This window comes from Corapipo altera, unplaced genomic scaffold, assembly GCF_003945725.1.
Source record: "Corapipo altera isolate COAL_440 unplaced genomic scaffold, ASM394572v1 308, whole genome shotgun sequence".
Lineage (NCBI taxonomy): Eukaryota > Metazoa > Chordata > Aves > Passeriformes > Pipridae > Corapipo > Corapipo altera.
Genome location: NW_020884925.1, coordinates 889006 through 908097, shown reverse-complemented (window position 1 = coordinate 908097; position 19092 = coordinate 889006). Strand labels below are relative to the sequence as shown.

Genomic DNA, 19092 nt, shown 5'->3' with positions numbered 1-19092 from the left:
GGCGGCGGGCGAGGCGGCGGGGGCGGCGTTCAGCACCGCGAACAGCGGCCGGGTGAACGGGCTGAGCCGCCCGCCCGGCGCCATCGCCATGAAGGACCACGACGCCATCAAGCTGTTCGTGGGGCAGATCCCGCGCAACCTGGAGGAGAGCGACCTCAAGCCGCTCTTCGAGGAGTTCGGCCGCATCTACGAGCTCACCGTGCTCAAGGATCGCTTCACCGGCATGCACAAAGGTGCGGGGGCGCCGGGCCGGGGACACCCCCCGGGTGGGACACTGTGAGGGGGGCACCCGGGGATGAGGCTGGCCTGAGGGGAGGTGTCGCTCAGGTGGGACACCCTGAGGGGGGGACGACTCTCAGGTGAGGTACCGCTCAGGTGAGACACCCTGAGGCGGGGGAGAAACCCTCAGGTGAGGTACTGCTCAGGTGGGACACCCTGAGGTGCAGTGCCCTGAAACAGGGGGATCCCTCAGGTGGGAGACCCCTGACATATGGCACCTGAGTATGGGGCACCCCTGGGGTGGGACATCCCGCGGTAGGGGAGACCCTTCCAGTGAAGGACCCCTCAGGTGGAGCATCCTGAGGTGGGGGGGAACCCCTCAGGTGAGGGGTCCTGTCCCTCAGGTGAGGCACCCTGAGGTGAAGACATCCCTGAGGTGAGGTACCCCTGAGGTGGGACGCCCTGAGATGGGGCACCCAGATGTGGGGCTCTCCTGACGTGAGGTACCCCTCAGGTGGGATGCTTGAGGTGGAGTGCTCTGAGATAGGGGAACCCCTCAGCTGGGACACCCTGAGGTGGGAAAACATGAGGTCGAGGACCCTGATATAGGGGGACCCCTGATGTGTGAAGACACCCCTGAGGTGGGACATCCCTGAGGTGAAGGCACCCCTGAGTTGAATACTACTCAGGTGGGACAACCTGAGGTGTGGCACCTAACTACGGGGCACTGCTGGGGTTGAACATCCTAAGGTGGAGTGCCCTGAGATAGGGGTGGGTACCTGTCAGGTGGGACATCCTGAGATGGAGCACCCCGAGACAGGGGAACCTCTGAGGTGGGACATCCCTGACATGGGACAACCCTGAGATGAAGACACACCTGAGGTGAGGTGTCTTGGAGGTGGGACACCGTTGAGGTAAAGACACTCAAATATGCGGCACCCCTGAGGTGAAGGCACCCCTGAGGTGGGATAACCTGAGGTGGAGCACCCCGAGGTACAGGTACCCCTCAGGTGGGACACTTTGAGATGTGGCACCCATGGTCTGCAAACACCCCTGAGGTGGGACATGCTGGCATGGGGCACCTCTGAGATGGGGGTACCCCTGAGGTGGTGTACCCCTGAAATGGAGGTGCTTCTGTGGTGGGGACACCCTGATGTGGGACACCCAAATGTGGGGCACCCCTCAGTTGAGTTACACCTGAGGTGGAAGTACCCTTGATCTGGAGGTACCCATAAGTATGAGGCACCCCAAGGAGGGGGTACCCCTGTGGTGAAGGTACCCCTGAGTTGGGGGGACCATTGAAATGGAGGTACACCTGACATGGGCCACACTGCTATGGGGTACCCCTGAGGCGGAGGTACATCTGAAGTAGGGACATTCTGGTATCTGACATCCCTAAGGTGGAGGCACCTCTGAGGTGAAGGTACATCTGAGGTGGGGGCAGCCCAGTATGGGGCATCCTGGTATGTGGGCCCCTAAGATTGGGGTACCCCAGAGGAAGAGGCCCCCACCAAAGGTGGAAGAACCTCTAGGATGGGGACACCTGGGGGACACCCACGTCGAGGGCACCCAGCTGGGGTTAGGGTGCTGCCATCTGTCTTGGGGGCACCCTGGGATCGGAGCTCTGCAGGGCTGGGAGCACCCCAATGGATTTTGGGACACTGTCTGGGTTGGGGGCACCTGTCTGGCATTGGGGCACCCACATGAGTTTTGGGTACCACTGGAGTTGGAGCATCCCTGGGATGGAGGCACTCACCGGGTATCGAGGCACCCAGCACGGATGGGGCCTCCCCTCCCTGCACTGTGCCCCCAGTGCTGTGTGGCACCGTGGCATGGGGTGCAGAGCACCAGCACCCCGAGCAGTGACACCCCAAGGGGCTCACACGGCACCTCTGGGGCCCCTCCAGAAACCCCCTCCCGTGAGCCGGGGTCTGTGGCGCTGGAGCAGTGTCAGGGCACCCCAGTGTCACCCAGGCAGGATCCACACGCTGTCACCGAGCCCCTGTGCCACGGGCAGCACCTGTTTCACCACGACTTTCGGGAAGCCGAAACTCAGCACCTGCGGATGTGGCCACATCAATGCCCTTCGGCCGTGGGGCAGCCGCCTGGACTCCACCATTCTCAGCACCGTGGCCTCTGAACTGTCTCCAGGTGCCTCTGAAGCTGTTTGTGTGCCCGGAACAATGGGATTTGCACCTTTCCAGGCCCCCTCAGCTCTCCTTCCATCACGGGCTTCAACGGCTGCGGCCCAGCCGCGTGATTTAATTGCGGACACTCCTCCAATTTGAACGGCATCCTCCCTCCCGGCGAGCCTCTGGAGCGGAATCGCTCCCGTGCCTGCCCTCCAAACTTCTCCAGAACACCCGGGCACTGTCCACATTGTCGCCTGCAGGGAAAAGGGGGGAAAAAAAAGAGAGAAAGAAGAGCGCAGAGGAGGAAGCCAATGTGATTGCGGATGGTAAACACTGGAAATGGCACCGGGACTGAGGCGAGCTGCTGTGCTGATCTCCACTTCCCACCCGCAGTGATTGTATCCAGGGGGGATCTCTCCTTGCTCCCCACGAGGGCAGATGTCCCCAACACCCCGAGGCAGGCGAGGGACCCTATCCCTCGGTGTCCCCCACCCTGCCACCGCACTGCCTCTCCTCCCAGGCACGCTGATTGTACTTATTAAGAGTTATTAATACTTAATCAGCTGGCGGATTTAATTGTGCCAATATTAAAAATGCATCAATGTCAATTTTATTCATTAAATATTTACTTTGTTGAAGGAAAACTGTTTTGCTGCTGTTTTAATATCACTTTCAGATGCTTTTGGATGTGACCCCAGCAAACTGGGGGGGGAGCCCTCGGGGAGGGAGCAGCACAGCGGCGGCACGAGGACCGGGAATGCTCTGGGAGAGATGGAGGGAAGAGGACGGGACCCTGTCCCCAGGGCTCGCTTGTCGCCGCCAGCTCCGTGTGAGCGAGCGGTTCGGCAGCGTGAGTCAGCGTGGGAAAACCTCACCCCAGGCGCATTCCCGATTCCCGAAGCACCGCGATGTCGGAGGAGCTGGAGCGCCTTCGCCACACAAGTCTCATCCCAAGGAGGATGCTCAGGGCTGGGAGAAGTGTGGTGGCAAGCCAGGATGCGTGGCCTTGACACTGAGAGATCTTCTTCCTGGAGGACGTGGGCTGTGGCTTTCCCCAGAGCCTAGGGCTGGAGCAGCACTGCCCACGTGCTGCCTGCTCCTGCCTTGCTCCTTCGTCTATCCCACTGCTCCATCTCCTGCCCTGTTTTAGGGTTAAGCTGTGGCTGCACTGCTGCCCACCTGGGTGTCTGGGTGCCAGAGTACCAGGTTGCCACATGCCAGGGTGCTGGGCGCCAGGGCGAAGGGATACAGGATGCCATGGTGCTGAGGTGCTGGATGCCACCATGCCAGGTTACAGGGATGCTAGATGCCATTCTGCCAGCGTGCTGCAATGCTGGATGCCATGGTGCCAAGGGGCTGGATTCCACGGTGCCAGGATGCTCAGGTGCTGAATGCCACCATGCCAGGATGCTGGGGTGCTGGATGCTAGGGTACCAGGGTGCCAGATGCCATGGTGTTGAGTACCAGGGTCCTGGACTGTCAGGGTACTGGGACGCTGGACACCATGGTGCTGGATGCCAGGGTGCTGAGACACCTCAGTGGCATATTATCCATGCCACCAGTTCCCCGTGTGCCTGGGGCTCTGCGGCGGTGCCAGGCCAGACACTGATCCCTTCTCCCCATCTCCGCAGGCTGTGCCTTCCTCACCTACTGCGCCCGCGACTCGGCGCTGAAGGCTCAGAGCGCCCTGCACGAGCAGAAGACACTGCCGGGGGTAAGTGACACCGGGGGGTCGGGGTGAGCTGGGGTGGGGGCCGGTGGCACCTCCCTGGGGCGTGGGAGCCACTTCCAGTGGCCGCAAACCGAGGAATCGATTTTCCTGCCGCCCGCGTGCTGTTGCGCTTTCTGTGGGCTCCGACCTCCCGAGCTTAACAAAGTGAAAATAAATATTTAATTATTCGCCTAAATAAAAATCAATAGGCCCGCGGGTTGGCTGGGGAACGTGCCGGGGCCCGTGAATATCAATCCCTGCCGCGGGTGCGCGGGGCTGGCAGAGGGGGACGTGGGTCAGGGGGCTGTGGCTTCCTGAGATGTGCTGTCACTGGGGTGACTGGGCGCTAGTAGGTTTAAGAGTTAATAGCCCATTTCGGCAGCCTAAAGGAGGCGGGGTCAGGCCCTGCCGTGGGGGAATCTCATGAGGCACACAGGTGAGGTGTATGGCTGCTGTAGCTGCTGGGCCCTTTCCACAGGGTGAGCACAGGGATGTGTGTGAGCACGTGCGTGCATGTGAGTGTGTGGGCACGAGCCCTGCCTGGGCACATGTTTGTGCACACCCCTCTGTGCCTGTGTGTTCGTGGTGGGCGTGGGGGGCATCTGGGCAGGTGTGGCCATGTGCTCAAACCCTTGTGTTGTTGCTCCCATCTGCGTGTGCTCACCTGTCTGTGCCTGAGCACACGTCACGGTGCTTGTGAACACTCCTCTGTGCCTGTGTGCCCACCTCTGTGCTTGTGCACGGCCACGGGTGCTTGTGTACACACCTGTGTGTGCCTGTGAAAACACCTCTGTGCCTGTGCATGCACCTCTGTGCTTGTGCACACCCACGTGTGCTTGTGCACCTCTCTACATGTGCACACCCCTCTGTGCTTGTGCATGCGTCCTGTACCTGTGCACACCCGTGTGTGCTTATACAATCTCCCTGTACCTGTGCTCACACCTCTATACCTGTGCTCACCCCTGTACCTGTGCTCACACATCCTGTACCTGCTCACACCTGTGTACCTGTGCTCACCCCTCCACCTGAGCCCCCCTTCTCCCCACCTTCCCCCTCCTCTTTCCCCTCCCCTTCAGGCCCCGCCCCCGGCGCTGCGCGGGGGCGTGTCCAGCCGGGGGGCGTGTCCAACCCGGGGCGTGTCCAGTCGGGGGCGTGTCCAGTCGGGGGGGCGTGTCCCACCGCGGCCTCGCCCCTCGGCCCAGCCCGGCCCGGCTCGGCTCGCCGGGGCTGCGGCCGCCCCGCCCCTGCCCCGCCCCCCGCGCAGCTGCGCGAGCCCAGCCGAGCCCAGCCGAACCGAGCCGAGCTCAGCCGAGTCGAGCCGAGCCCAGCCGAGTCGAGCCGAGCCCAGCCGAGCCCAGCCGAGCCGCCTCGGGTGGAGCCGCCGTGCCGGTCCGGCCGGTCCGGCCATGCAGCTGCCGCAGGTGCCGGCGCCCGGGCCGCGGCCGCCCGTGCTGTGGGTGCCCGCCGGGTCCAAGATCCTCTGCATCGAGGTAGGGCCCCGCCTTTGTCTGCCGCCGCCTCCGCTCCGCCCGGCACGGCACGGCCCGGCACCGCCCGGCAGCCTCTGCCCGCGCCGGCGTGGGGGGGCTGAGCCCGGGGAGGTTGTAGGAGGGATGTGGGTGATGGTGAGGGGCTGTATCTGCTCCCGGGGATGGGCATGAAGGGATGTCGGCAGGGGTGATGGTGAAGGGATGTATCTGAACCCAGGGATGGGGATGGGAACGAGGATGGAGGGGTGTTGGTGAGGGGGTGTATCTGCTCCCGGGGATGGGCTGGGGGTGGGGATGAAGCAGTGTTGGTGATCAGGACGTGTTTGCACACAGGGCTCGGGATGAAGATGGAGGGCTGTTGGTGATCAGGATGTATTTGCACACAGGGATGAGGATGGAGGGGTGTTGATGAGCAGGGTGCATCAGCACGCAGGGTTGGTGTGTGTGTTGGTGTGCAGGGTGTATCTGCACCCATGGATGGGGGATGTGGGTGTTGCAGGGTGTATCTGCTCCCAGGGATGGGGATGGAGGGGTGTTGCTGAGCAGGGTGTATCTGCAGCCATGGAAGGGGTGTGTGAGTGGGGGTGTTGCCGAGCAGGATGTATGTGCTCTCAGGGATTGGAATGGAAAGGTGTTGGTGAGGGGGTGTATCTGCAGCCACGGATAGTGTGTGTGGGTGTTGTTGAGTGGGCTGTATCTGCACTCAGAGATGGGGTGCATGCACTGGCAGGGCAGTTGTTGGTGCTGAGGATGTATTTGCGCTCAGGAATAGGGATTGTGACTGTGTTTGTGTGTGTGTGTGGCTAAGAGGCTGTATCTGCATCCAGGGATGGGGAGGTGTCGGCAGGGAGGTGTTGGTGAAGAGGTGTATCTACATCCAGGAATGGTCAGGGTGTTGGTGGGGGGTGTTGGTAGGGACTGTTGGTGAAGAGGTGTATTTGCAGAGAGGCTGTATGTGAGTGTGGGTGTCAGTGAGAAGGGTGTACCTGCTACCAGTGACAGGGTGTGTTGGTGAGCAGGGTGTATTTGCAGGCAGAGATGGAGAATGTGCACGCCTGTGTCGGTGAGGGTGTGTATCAGCCCGCAGGGATGGGTTTAGTGTCAGTGTGTTGGCTGGAGGGTGTATTTTTCCACCCTGGTTTGTGTGTGTGTGCGGTTGCAGGTGTACAGGGGGCAGTGCTCAGGGGATGCTGTGCCCACAGGTGGTGCAGGGGGGTGGGTGTGCATTGGCGGGGGTACAGCTTTGTCCCCCCCCGGTGTGCACAGGTGGGTGTTGGTGGGTGTGCAAGTGTGTCGGTGTCTCTGTGTGTGTGTGTGTGTGTGTGTGTGTGTGTGTAAAGAGGTGCTGGGGGTGTCTTTGCTCCCAGAGACGGTGACAGGCTGTGGGTGTGGGTGCATGTGGGCCAGGGGGATGGCGGTGGTGGGGCTGTGCGTGTGTGCAGGGGGTGAGCAGAGTGCAGGTGTGCGTGCAGGTGTCGCACAGGCCCCCACACTGGGGGTGTGCTGGGAGCTGCTCAGGTGTGCTCAGGTGTGCTCAGGTGTGCACCAGGCCCCAGTGTGGGTGGGTGGGGATGGGGGTGGGGTGGGGGTGCTGCTGGGGAGTGCCGTGGCCATCCAGGGTGGTGTCCTGGAGTGTCCCTGTGTCCATAAAGGGCTCCTGGGGGTCCCGCTGTGGGTTCTGCAGTGGCAGCGGGGAAACTGAAGCGAGGGCCGTTGTGTCCCAGTGCTGGCTGTGCACCCCGGGCCGTGTGCCCGCGGCTGTGCAGGATCCACGGCCACGGGGAGGGCGTTGTGGGTGCTTTGTGGGTGCGTGGGGGTTCATGAGGGCTCGGGGAGTGCGGGTGCACACGGGGCTGGGTGCAGTGGGTGCGTGGCCACACGTGGGTGCGCAGCAGTGCTGGTTGTGCAGCGCTGTGTGGGCACGAGCGCGCGGCCGTGCCAGGGGTGTGTGAGTGGGTGTGTGGGTGGGTGGGTGTGCATGGAAGGTGCTGGGGGGTCTGTGGTGGTGCTAAGGGGTGTGTGGGTGTGTGGCTGTAGGGGGGTGTGGCTGTGCAGGGGGTGTGCCAGGGTGGCCATGCACGTGCAGGGCTGTGTGGTGGTGTGATTGTTCCTAGGCTGGCTGTGTCCCTCACTGTGGGTCACCCCTGGGGCTTTGGCAGGGTGTTCCCATGGTGGGTGACTGTCTGTAACCCAGTTTCTGTCTCCCTGCACCGGGTGTTGGCTGCCTGGGGGCCCCGGCGTGACGTGGACACCAGGCTCCCACGGGTGCCTGCTGCTCCAGCGTCACCTGCCACCTCCATCTCGGCTCATTTGGATGCGTGGTGGCCTGCTGGATCCTCCAGCTGTTGGTTTGGAGGAGGAGGAGGAGGATGGAGGAGGATGCTGAAGAAGGAACAAAAGCCAGAAGTGACCCTCTTCCCCCTGCCAGTGATTCATCATGGACTGGCTCTCCCCAGTGTCCAGGCAGTTGGAGGGGTCCAACTTTGGGTGGGGGACAGTGCCCAAGCAATCAGGAGGTGGTTTAGCAGCCCATGGTGACCCCTGTGCTGTGGGGCAGGGATGGTTTGGCCATGGGGTGCTGTAGCTGGGGCTCTGTGGGGTGACGGTGATGGTGAGTGCTGGGACACCCCAGCCAGGGTCTCCTATGACCATGGGCTTGGGGTTGGGGAGATGGATGGTAGTTGGGGGGTGGATGTGTGGGTGCTGTGGGGGTGGAAAGGTGGGTGATAGGGAGATGGGGGATGGATGGGTGCCATGGGGATGGATGGGTGTTGGGACTGTGGAGGGTGCTATGGGGATGGTGTTGGTGGATGGATGGATGTGTGCGTGTGTTGGGGTATGGATGGGTACTATGGGGATGGATGGATGCTATGGGACTGGATGTTGGGGAGTGGATGGATGGATGTTGCTGATATGGATGAATGCTATGGGAATGGATGAGGACGGGTGCTGAGGACATGGGTGGATGGATGCTAAGGGGATGGATGGGTGTTGGGGAACGGATGGATGAGTGTTGGGGATATGGATGGGTGCTAGGGAATGAGTGTTGGGGGATAGATGGGTGAATCCTGGGGGGAGATGGATGTGTGGGTGATTGTGTGGGTGGCTGGGATGGGTGAATGCAAGGATAGGTGTTGGGGAGTGGGCAGAATGGATGAAGGGCTGTTGAGGCAGCGGTGGGTGACGGTGTGGACACAGTGCAGGGGTGCTGTGGGGACAGCTGGGCACAGGCGGAGGTCTGAGTGGCACAGGAGCTGGTGCAGGGGGTCACCAGGCACCTCATAATGGGCATGTGGCAATGCCAAGGATGGCAAAACCCCCTTTTGGGGGTGTCCAGAGGCCGGGGCGGTTTCTCCCCAGCGTGGTGCAGCAGCCCTGGGGTAGGTTAAGCCAGTCCCTGAGGCCTGACATTTATAAACATCAGCCGCTCCCGGGGAATCAATACAGTTTAATAACCGGCGAGCGGAGACGGGAGACACATCAAAATGACACTCTGCGGCTCCGTAAATGTTATTCTAAATCATCCTCGCTGGGTTTATTGCATTAAGCACACAGCAGCGGGCACGGGAAATTTATTCCAGCAAAGGCCATCACGCTGGGAAATAGGGCCGGCGGGTCAGTGCAGGGGGAGCAGCCCCCCCAAAACTGGGGTTCCCTCCTCCTGGCTGCAGCAGGGATGTGGGGGACAGGGGGTGCTGCTTTTAGGGTCCTGTTGCTGTCACAGCCTCCTGGGTGTGGGGTGAGCTGAATCCTGCCCTGCACAGGATGGATGTTTGGGGGGCTGGTGACATGGATGGATGAGGTGTCCCTTGGTGCCACCCTGTGCCACCCAGTGGCTTCTGGGGACTCAAACCCTTCCCTGGACCATCCCCGGCTCTGCGCTGACATTTCTCTCCACGTTTCCCTGGAGACGAGGCGGTTGCTGTGGAAACCTCCCTCCTCTTCTCTCTTCCCCATCCTCTTCCTCGCCCTGATGCGAGGGGGACTGGCTCTGCCCCCACGCAGCCCCGAAATTTGGGGACCCCCTCCAAGGGTGTGGTGGGGGCACCCTGGGATGGGGCTGCACATGCGCGTGGGGGCGACTGTCCCATGTGTGCTCGAGGCGTGTCCGTGTGCGCACCCCCGCGCCGTCATGCGTGACATCTCGCCGTTGCCGTGACGACCCCATCGAGCACATGGCTCGGGCTCCGCAGCATCGCGGGGGAAGCACGCTTGTTGCCATGGATACGGCCATAATTGTAGCATTTTTCGGCTAAAAGAGGGGAAAAAGGAGGGGGAGAGAGGAGGAGAAATGGCTCCATGGGGCAGCGGGCCAGGGCTGTGTGTGCCCGCCCGGCGTGTCCTGCTGCACACACGTGTCACACTCGCGGGTGCACACGGCGGGGACAAGGAGAGGCCAAATTTGGGTGAGGTTTGGGGAAAGGAGGGCGGTGGTGCCGGAGGGGCTGGGGCTGGCAGGGTGCTGCTGCTGCCTCTGCAGTCCTTTGCAGTCGAGGAAAGTGGGCAGGCAGCCAAGCCTGGCACCGGCAGCCCGGCGGGCGCCTGCAGCACCGGGTGCCCATCCCTGGGGCCAGAGCATCGCCCTCCACATGTGGCATCCCCAGGTCAGCGTGGCCACGAGCCCCAGATCTGTTCTTGCACGGCCTTCCCCTTGTTCCTGGCTCCCTGTGCCACTCTGGGGCCAAATCCTGCTGTTCCCCGTGGAAAGGGTTCAGGGGGCACCGCACTGACCAGCTGCTCCCCCTTGTGTGTTGCAGATGAACCGCCCCATCCAGGTGAAGCCGGCCGACAGCGAGGGCCGAGGAGGTAGGTCCCTAACCAGGTTCCCTGGCTGCCTGGCACGGACAGGGGTGCACAGGGTCACCTGGGGGAAATGGGGCACACGATGGCATTGCGGGGGCCACCACAGGGAGTTTGGTTTGCAGAAAAACCATGAAAAGAACTTCCTTTGCTGGTGGCATCCAAACCTGAGTGCAGAGCAAATGCCATCTTGTCTCTCCCTGCCCTGCCAGCTGGGATGTCATCCTGGAAATGTCCTGACATCATCCTGATGTCATACCATGAGCATCTCGACATCCTGGGGGGGCACAGGGCGAGCCAGCTGCTCTCCCACACCGCCCTTATCTACCAAACAAGCCAATTCCCTGCCCAGCGTTGCCTGCAGGGCCCCCAGCAGAGTCAGGGTGCAGGAGTTGGCTGCACATGGCCCGAACCCCTCTCAAACAGAAACTGCCATCCCCCCACCCCCAAATTTTCCATGGGCATTCGTAGTTCATAGGGCTGCACCGTTTCCAGGCTGAGGTGATAATGTGGGCAAAAATAGCAGGAATTGGATCAAAATCCCACATTTGCTGTGTCGCTGGGCAGGTAGGCGCACTCGGACACGTGGGATAGTCCCGTGGGGCCCCCTGCCCTCGGCAGGACAGCCGAGGTAGATACCCCCCTATTCAAACCCCGTTATTAAACACGCTGGGAGCTGGTCCCAGCACGTCCCAGAGGGACCTGGCAAATAAATTACCCACTTACCGAGCGTACTTGGTGAAGCATTAAAAATCGATGGGCGAGCTGGGGCTCCTGGCTCCGGCCCCTCGCCCGGGAGGCGACACTGGGCCGCCCAGCCCGCTATCCCCGGCCGCCCTCGCCGGGAGATGGTTTATATTTAACCAGACAACACACAAGCATTATTCCCTTAACTAATTTTCCCGGTACCTTAACGGGCAGAGCATTCATCGTCTCCTGCCATTATTTATTTATTTCCCCGGCAACGCTCTTGACAGGGCACCTTATTTTCTTTGTCAAATGCCATTAGCGTGCGGCGGGAGCGCGCGGCCGCACAAGACAGATGCTGGTAATAATCATGAAATTCTCATTATTTACTCTCCCTTCTCTTGTGTTTGGGTTATTGATGTCCCCCGGGCACGGCCGGAGGCTGCGGGTTGTTCTGTGAGTCGATCATGTGAAGGCGATCGCGGCTGGTTTGTGGGTTCTCTTTGTTCCCTGCCACCTCCCGCCTCAGCGCCGGGGAAGTCGGCCCCTCTATCCCTGGGAAAAGCCCCAGCTCCACTCCCTAAAGTGACAGCTCTTCCCAGCTTCACCCCTCAGCAATTTCCCCACAGGAGAGCTTTTCCCATTCTGGGTGTTCTGTAGGATGGAGGTGGTAAACCCAGGATTGTTGTCTTTCCCTCCCCGTGCTCCGGTGCCACCCGGCTCTTCCCCTCCACACACCATTTGTGATGAGGGGATGGGATGGGAGGGACATCCTGCTCTGCAATGGCCTTGGTTTTGTTTTTAGAAGACAGGAAGCTCTTTGTGGGCATGCTGGGGAAGCAACAGAGTGAGGATGATGTCCGCCGCCTCTTTGAGCCCTTCGGCCAAATCGAGGAGTGCACCATCCTGCGAGGGCCTGATGGAGCCAGCAAAGGTGGGCTTTGGGGTGCTGGGTGGGCACCTTGTGGACCCACAGTGGCCAAATCCAACCTGTGCTGTGTCCCTTCTGTGTCCTTAGGTTGTGCCTTTGTGAAATACGGGAGCCATGCCGAGGCACAGGCTGCCATCAACAGCCTGCACGGCAGCCAAACCATGCCGGTAAGTGCCAGGCTCGCACCCTGCCCCATCTGACCCTGCGCTGCCTGCCTAATCCCATCACCAGCTAATTTGATCGTCTCTCTAATTGGATCAAAATCCTACAGACCAGCAGTTTGTTGGCCACATCACCCCGAGGTTCCTCCTTGCCGGGCGCTGAGCCCCGGAGGTGGGAGTGCGGGGCTAATTCCCTCTGTGCTGGAGATAGGGGTTGTTTAATTAATGCTGAAGGTCAAAACTGAACGAGGAGGGGAAAAAAGGAAGCAGAGGTCAGGGAGCTGCCACCTGGGAGAAAAACTGGCTATAATTAGACCTCCCATCGATCGCTGGCTGCTGCCAAGCTGGGCAATGTCCCCGGGAGCGAGGATGCTGCCAGCACCCACAGTTGGGGACACGCTCTGGGGTCATTGCCGGTGTCCTGCCATCAGCCCCATCTTCCCTCCTGCCTCAGGGCGCCTCGTCCAGCCTGGTGGTGAAGTTTGCGGACACGGATAAGGAGAGGACCCTGCGTCGGATGCATCAGATGGCGGGGCAGCTGGGCATCTTCAACCCCATGACCATCCAGTTTGGCGCCTACGGGGCCTACACACAAGCGGTAGGAGCTGCTGCACACCGGGGGGTTTTTGGGAGGCCCCGTAGCTGTGGGGGGGCTGGTTTGGCCCATGAAAGTACCAGTGCCAGCGGGTGCGGATGCCTGTCAGGGCTGGTGTATCCCCGTTTAGGGGTACACAGAGGGCTTCACCCTCTGAGTGAGGGTGGCTGTAGGGCACAGTACTCCCATATTTAGCATCACCTGGGCCTCTTCCTGTCCCCAGGTCTGGCAGCAGGTGGCATTTATTCCTCTGAGCCCCCGTGTGCAGGTGCAAAGCGGGAATGCTAATTTACCCTGTCTTCTCCCTCCTTCTCTCTGCCTCCTGCACTCTTTCCCCTTTTCCCCCCTTTCTTTCCCTAAGATCATGCAGCAGCAGGCAGCCCTGATGGCAGCTGCCCAGGGCACTTGCCTCAACCCCATGGCCGCCATCGCCGCCGCCCAGATGCAACAAATGGCCGCCTTCAACGTCAGCGGGCTGGTGGCCGCCCCCCTCACTCCCTCTTCAGGTATGACCCCCCCTCCATGTGCCTCTCAGCACTCTTGGGGGGGCTGCCAGCGCTGACACCCCCTCCCGCAGGTACGAGCACCCCCCCGGGGATCAGCACGGCGCCGGTGCCCAGCATTGCCGCGCCCATCGGCGTGAACGGCTTCAGCCCCCTGCCACCCCAGACCAACGGGCAGCCCGCCTCCGACACCATCTACACCAACGGCATCCACCCCTACCCAGGTACCCTCCTCCCCTGCCCGGGGGCTCTGCCATGGCTCCCAGGGCTGGGGACATCCCCCGGGGCTGGGGACACTCCCTGGGCCTGGGGACATCCCCCGGGGCTGGGGACGCATGCTCAGCTCATGCTGGACACTCCAGGGGTGCTTCCCACACTTGGAATATGCTGGATAGACCAGTCGTGTGCCGATCCCTACTGAATTCCCTCCTCCCATGGTGTTGTGAGCAGTACAGGGAAGAGGGAATTCGGGCAGGAGCACCTCTGCCCCTCCTTGGCGGTGCTTGGCCCAGCCCTTTCCCATGGGAGCTGTGCATCCCTGGCTTTCTCTGGCTTATTCTCTTTCTTTCTTTTCTCTTCCCAGCTCAAAGCCCCACGGTGGCAGACCCCCTCCAGCAGGCCTATGCCGGCATGCAGCACTATGCAGGTCTCAAACTCCGCTTCCCTCCCCTTCCCTCTCTCCCCTCTTTGCTCCTCACCCTTAATTTTGGGAGTTGAATGTCACCATGAGGTTGAGCATTGGATTGAGGCAGCGTGCGTGGGCACGGATTGATGAGAGGAGCACCAGGTGCTGTGGCCTGGCAGGAGCTCCAGGGCAGTGATGAGGGTGATGCCAATGAAAGCACCATCCCCTCATCCCACCAACATGGATGTGCTCCTGGCCCGGCCCTCCATGCAAATTTTAGATGGGGGAAAGAGAGTTTTAATGTCCATGGAACTGAGAGAACTCTGTGGGGAGGCCCATCAGTGGCACCTAGGAGAGGGGACAAGGTTTGGGAGGTAATGGAGACACCAGAGGTCCTTGGATGTTCGTCATGTGGCCAAATCTGATGGCCAAGGAGATGAGCTGTGGGGAGAAGGGAGTCAAAGCCTCCCATGGAAGTGTGTCGAGCCCAGCAGCCGTTTCTTTATGAGCACTGACAGCAACGTCCAGATTTTCAACAGAAAATCAAGTTTTGGACCCCAAATATTTGGGGCTTTTCAATCAAAAGTGCCATCTTTCCTCAGCCTTGAGTCTGTATTACTGCTATCACAAACATCCCTCCTGGGGGAGCCATTCCCGCATCCCTAGTGTGCCGGGAAGGGTGGGAAAGGCAGAGCCAGCAGCCCTGGGGCAGGAGAGGCACCTCTATTGCAGGTGACAGTGGGGCACATCCCCATCCCAGCCCTTCCTGGGGCTGGGACAGATGCCGTGGCCTCAGCTCCATGTTTCTCTCTTCCAGCAGCATATCCCACTGCCTATGCTCCCATCAGCCAAGCCTTTCCCCAGCAGGCACCGCTCATCCCGCAGCAGCAGCGAGAAGGTGAGGGGTGGGAGTCACCCCTCTGTGGGGCCGGGGGCTCCTCGGTGTCCCCCCAGGGTGATCCCACCTCGTGGCTCACTTGTGCTGTCCTTTGTGTGTCACCCAGGTCCCGAGGGCTGTAACCTGTTTATTTATCACCTGCCCCAGGAGTTCGGGGACGCGGAGCTCACGCAGATGTTCTTGCCTTTCGGCAACGTCATCTCTGCCAAAGTCTTTGTGGACCGTGCCACCAACCAGAGTAAATGCTTTGGTAAGTCCCGGGGTGTGGCTCTCCCTGGTGTCCCAGCTCGGAGCTCCAGCTGTCCTCAGCATCCCAGCTCAGAGGTCCAACTCTCCTCAGCATCCCAGCCTGGAGCTCTGGCTCTTCCTCAACATCCCAACTCAAGGGTCCAGCTCTCCTCAGCATCCCAGCCCAGAGGTTCAGGTTTCCTCAGCTTCCCAGCTTAGAGATCCAGCTCTCCTCAATATCCCAGCTCTCTCCAGTCTCCAGCTTGGGGGTCCCATTCTCCCTCCTTGGCTCTTCCCAGTGTTCCCAGCTCAGGGGTCTGGCTCCACCCAGTATCCCCATATTGGGGGTCTGGCTCTCCCCAGTGTCCCCAACTCAGGGGTCTGAGCATCTCCATCTTGGGGGTTTGTCTCTCCCCAGTGTCTCTGCTTGGGAGTCCATCTCTCTCCAACATCTCATTTTGGAGTCTGTCTCTTCCCTGGTCTCCAGCTCAGATGTCCATGTCTCCCTGATATCCCCAGCTCAGGGATTCATCTCTCTCTCTCACAGACCTTGGTGTCCCCACAGACCCTGTCACCTTGGTGTCCCCATAGGCTCTGTCACCTCAGTGGTGTCTTTGGAGGCCCCATCACCTCAGTGTCCCAACAGACCCCGTCAGTCTTGTGTCCCCACAGATCCTGCAGGCCTTGGTTTCCCCACAGATCCTGCAGCCCCTCAGTGTCCCTGCAACCCCCATCATCTTGGTGTTCCCACAGACCCTCAGACCTTGGTTTCCCCACAGATCCTGCAGCCCCTCAGTGTCCCTGCAACCCCCATCACCTTGGTGTCCTCACAATCCCCACCAATTTGACAGACCCTGTCATCCCAGTGACCCCACAAATTCAATCCCATAACGTCCCTGCAGACCACTCCAGTGTCCCTGTGGACCCTCCTATGCTGGTGTCCCCACAGACCCTGTCACCTCAGTGTCCCTGCTGACCTTGGTCTCCCCGAACACGCCGTCAGCCTGTCACCCAGTCCCCTGCAATCCGGGGCTGTGCTGTCACCCCACAACTCCCTCTCCCAGCACCCCTAACACAGGAGCATCCTGTGGGATTTCAGTGCCTGTGCTGAGGTGAAGCAGCTGCCTGTGATGTCTGTGGTGACAAACCCTGCTGTCCCCTCCCCAGGTTTCGTCAGTTTTGACAATCCGACGAGCGCCCAGGCGGCCATTCAGGCCATGAATGGCTTCCAGATTGGCATGAAGAGGCTAAAAGTCCAGCTAAAGCGGCCGAAAGATGCCAACAGACCCTACTGACCCCAGCAGAGAGGTGAGGGGGGGACTGGCCCACGGTGCCTGGGGGGGTCGTGGCAGTCAGGGTGGGCCCCCCCAGGGCATCGCTGTGTTATGTCCCTGAGCGTGTGCAGGGATCTCTGTGCCCGGGACCCTCTGTGTGCGTGTTCCCAATGGATTTGGGTCCTTCCCTGCCTCCTTCCCTCCCTCCATCCCCCAGGAACCAGGCTAACAGCCCCTTCCCTCTTTTTCAGGTCGGGCGTCCCGCGGTGTCTGACGACTTTCCCCCTTCCCCAAGTGCAGTATCCAAACCCGTAACTCTCTTTCTTTGCTACACATCCCGGAGGAGGAAGAGGAGGAGGAGGAGGAGGAGGAGGAGAAAATGGTGAAGAAGAGAGTGTTTTGGTCGTAGCTTTTCCTTTTTGAATTTTTTCCCAAACTGGTCTTGTTTGTTATTTAACGGGAACGAGAGGAAGACAAGGAAGGAGGGGAGCGATGCGACGCCGGGGCTGCGATTCGCCGCCGGCCGCTCGCCGGGACTCACCAATCCCTCACCGGGAAAGGGCCGGCGGCCCCCGGGCAGCGGGGCCACGATCTACCTTTGGTTTTGGGGTTGTTTTTTTTTTTTTAAAGCACTCATTTGCTGCTACCGATTTCCCAGGAGAAACGAGGAAAAGAGGCTCCAAATGGATTCTTAAACCAAAGCCGGTGGGACGGGACCAGCCTCGGGCGCTTCACCTGGAGGATGCTTGTTTGGAAAAATAAAGAAACGGCAAGATTTTCCTTTTTCCCTGCGATGGGGAAAAAAAAAAGAAGGATCAAAGTATGTTGGACTTATAGAAGATATATATAAATAAGTATATATATATATATATCCCATGGAGCAGGGCGGCGGGACACGCGCTTCCCCTGCTTGTCACTGGCACAGGGACATAGGATTACTTGTTTCAGAGTCATATCATTCCTTAGAGTTTAGGGACCAAAGGACTATTGCTTTTTTTAAATATATCTATAAATAAATTAATTTAAAAAAAAAAACAACAAAACACACAAAAAAACGTTGGGAAAGGAGGAGAAAAATCCAACAGAAATTAAGAAGGTTGAGTAAAACCCTCAGGCGTTCAGAGCCGTGAGCGTTTCCTACAGGGCTTGGATTTGTGGGGCTCAAGGGCTCGGTTTTGGGGGCCAGTTCGTGGCTGGGGATGGGGGGATACAAAGGGGATTTTTGGGGGGGCTGCGGTGGCTCCCCCAGCCCTGTGGCCCAGGGGGAGTCGGAGCCCCTCGGTCGCCTCTGGGCGAGGGCGGAGTGATGCCGGTCTTTGCATTTCGGGTTGGTTTGGGGGGTTTTTTGGGTTGGGGATTTTTTTTTTTTCAGCCAAAAAAAAAAGTAAAAAAAAAAAAAAAAAAAAAAAGGAAAAATGTGAGGTTTCGGCAGAAACGAAGCGAAGCGAAATAAACTTATTTTGTCAAACTCGTCACCTTGGTTGGTTCTTCAGAGCAATCACTGCCGCGTCCATCCCACCACCCAGAGGCAACAGTGGGGCCCCTTTCTGACCAGCTCGACTCCAGCTGGGCCAGAGCACCCGCTGGGAATTTGGTGAAATCGGGAGAGGACTGTGAGCCTCTCTTTTTATTTGCTTTTTCCCAGGAATTACTGTTTTTCAGAGGAATTCACCATGGCTGTGGAGGGGATTGGGGCAGGACCTGACCCCTGTGGTTCCCCCGATCTTTCCAAGCAATGCTGGAGATTCAGGGGGATGTGGCCATGTCTCATGGGATGTCCCCTCACAGCTGAGGGTACAGCTGAGTGACTACCGGGATCCTGGGGAAGTGACTGGATTTATTTTTTGCTTAAGGAAGGGACAAATAACCAAACCTCACAAACTTAATCAAAAAAAGCCCCAAGGGCTGGGTGACAGAGTGGGTGGTGAGGGGACAGTCACCAGCCTGGGTTTGGGCCCCCCTTGGGGACATGGAGCAGCTGGTGTGGGATGAGTGGGAATGGACAGATGTTGGGGTCCCTCCAGGGGGGACAGAGGGCGCTGACATGGCAGAGGTGACACTGAGGCTGCACCCACTGGTGTGATGAGCCTGTCAAGGTCTCAGCTGGTGACTGTACCTAACCAGGGTAATTTTTATGTCAATTCTTAATTTCTTTTATAAATCCTGGCTGAAATTGTGACAGACCTGGAAAGCCCCCAGGCCATGGGGAAACCTCAGTGCCCAGCCACCCCTGCCAGCCCCTCACCCCTGTGCTGAGCCCCAGGACCCTCCGGGGCTTCTCAAGTGGGTTTTCATCCAGGCTGGGGCACGGCAGGATGCAGCCATGCCAGCACTGCCTCTGTCTGAGGAGTTATTGGGATTGGCTTGGGCTGAAATAAAACACCATCCCTGGGAGGTTCCTTCGTATTTGAGGCTATTTGCTGTAGCCTCAGTCCCTGCAGCGTCCCCTCAGTGGGGTCCCATCCCTGAGGCACAATCCCTTCTCCATGGTGTGGTCCCCACTCCACAGCACCATCCCTTTGCCATGTGATTCTCTTCCCACAGACCTAGCCCTTTCCCAAAGCCACATCAATTCCCTATAACACTTTCCCCCATGATTCCATCCCTTCCCCTTAATTCTATCCCTTCCCCTCAATTCTATCCCTTCCCTTCAATTCTATCCCTTCCCCATGGTCCTATCCTAACCTGTGCCACCATCTCTTCCCTGTTAACCTCTCCCTTCTCCACCATCCCATCCCTTCCCAGTGCCCCCGTCCCTTTCCCATGATCGCATCCCTTTCCTGCATCCCCATTCCTTCCTCACCATGCCATCCTTTCTCCATGCCTCTCTCTTCCCCA

At 59.6% G+C, this 19092-nt stretch overlaps 1 protein-coding gene across 10 annotated transcripts; it reads left to right on the top strand.

Moving 5' to 3' along the window:
- The first annotated feature begins 24 nt into the window (after positions 1-24).
- On the top strand, positions 25-17729 carry CELF6 (CUGBP Elav-like family member 6). 10 transcript variants are annotated; one of them, XM_027657800.1, is made up of 13 exons: positions 25-233; positions 3983-4065; positions 10310-10358; positions 11848-11973; positions 12058-12137; positions 12586-12729; positions 13088-13232; positions 13304-13453; positions 13813-13875; positions 14672-14752; positions 14859-15002; positions 16148-16288; positions 16506-17729. In XM_027657800.1, exons 1-12 carry the CDS (start codon positions 89-91, stop codon positions 16273-16275), a joined length of 1338 nt encoding a protein of 445 aa, XP_027513601.1. In that variant the 5' UTR covers positions 25-88; the 3' UTR covers positions 16276-16288; positions 16506-17729. The 10 variants fall into 10 exon arrangements, with proteins under 10 accessions (XP_027513601.1, XP_027513592.1, XP_027513593.1 ...); XM_027657791.1 differs by having other exon boundaries at positions 26-233; positions 11845-11973; XM_027657792.1 differs by having other exon boundaries at positions 89-233; positions 11845-11973; positions 14675-14752.
- Positions 17730-19092: the final 1363 nt, after the last annotated feature.

Coding starts and splice junctions, on each gene's coding strand:
- CELF6 (XM_027657791.1), top strand. CDS start 89: ATGAAGGACCACGACGCCATCAAGCTGTTCGTGGGGCAGATCCCGCGC. Junction 4,066..10,309: donor AGCAGAAGACACTGCCGGGG/GTAAGTGACACC, acceptor TGTGTGTTGCAG/ATGAACCGCCCCATCCAGGT. Junction 13,454..13,812: donor CGGCATCCACCCCTACCCAG/GTACCCTCCTCC, acceptor TTCTCTTCCCAG/CTCAAAGCCCCACGGTGGCA.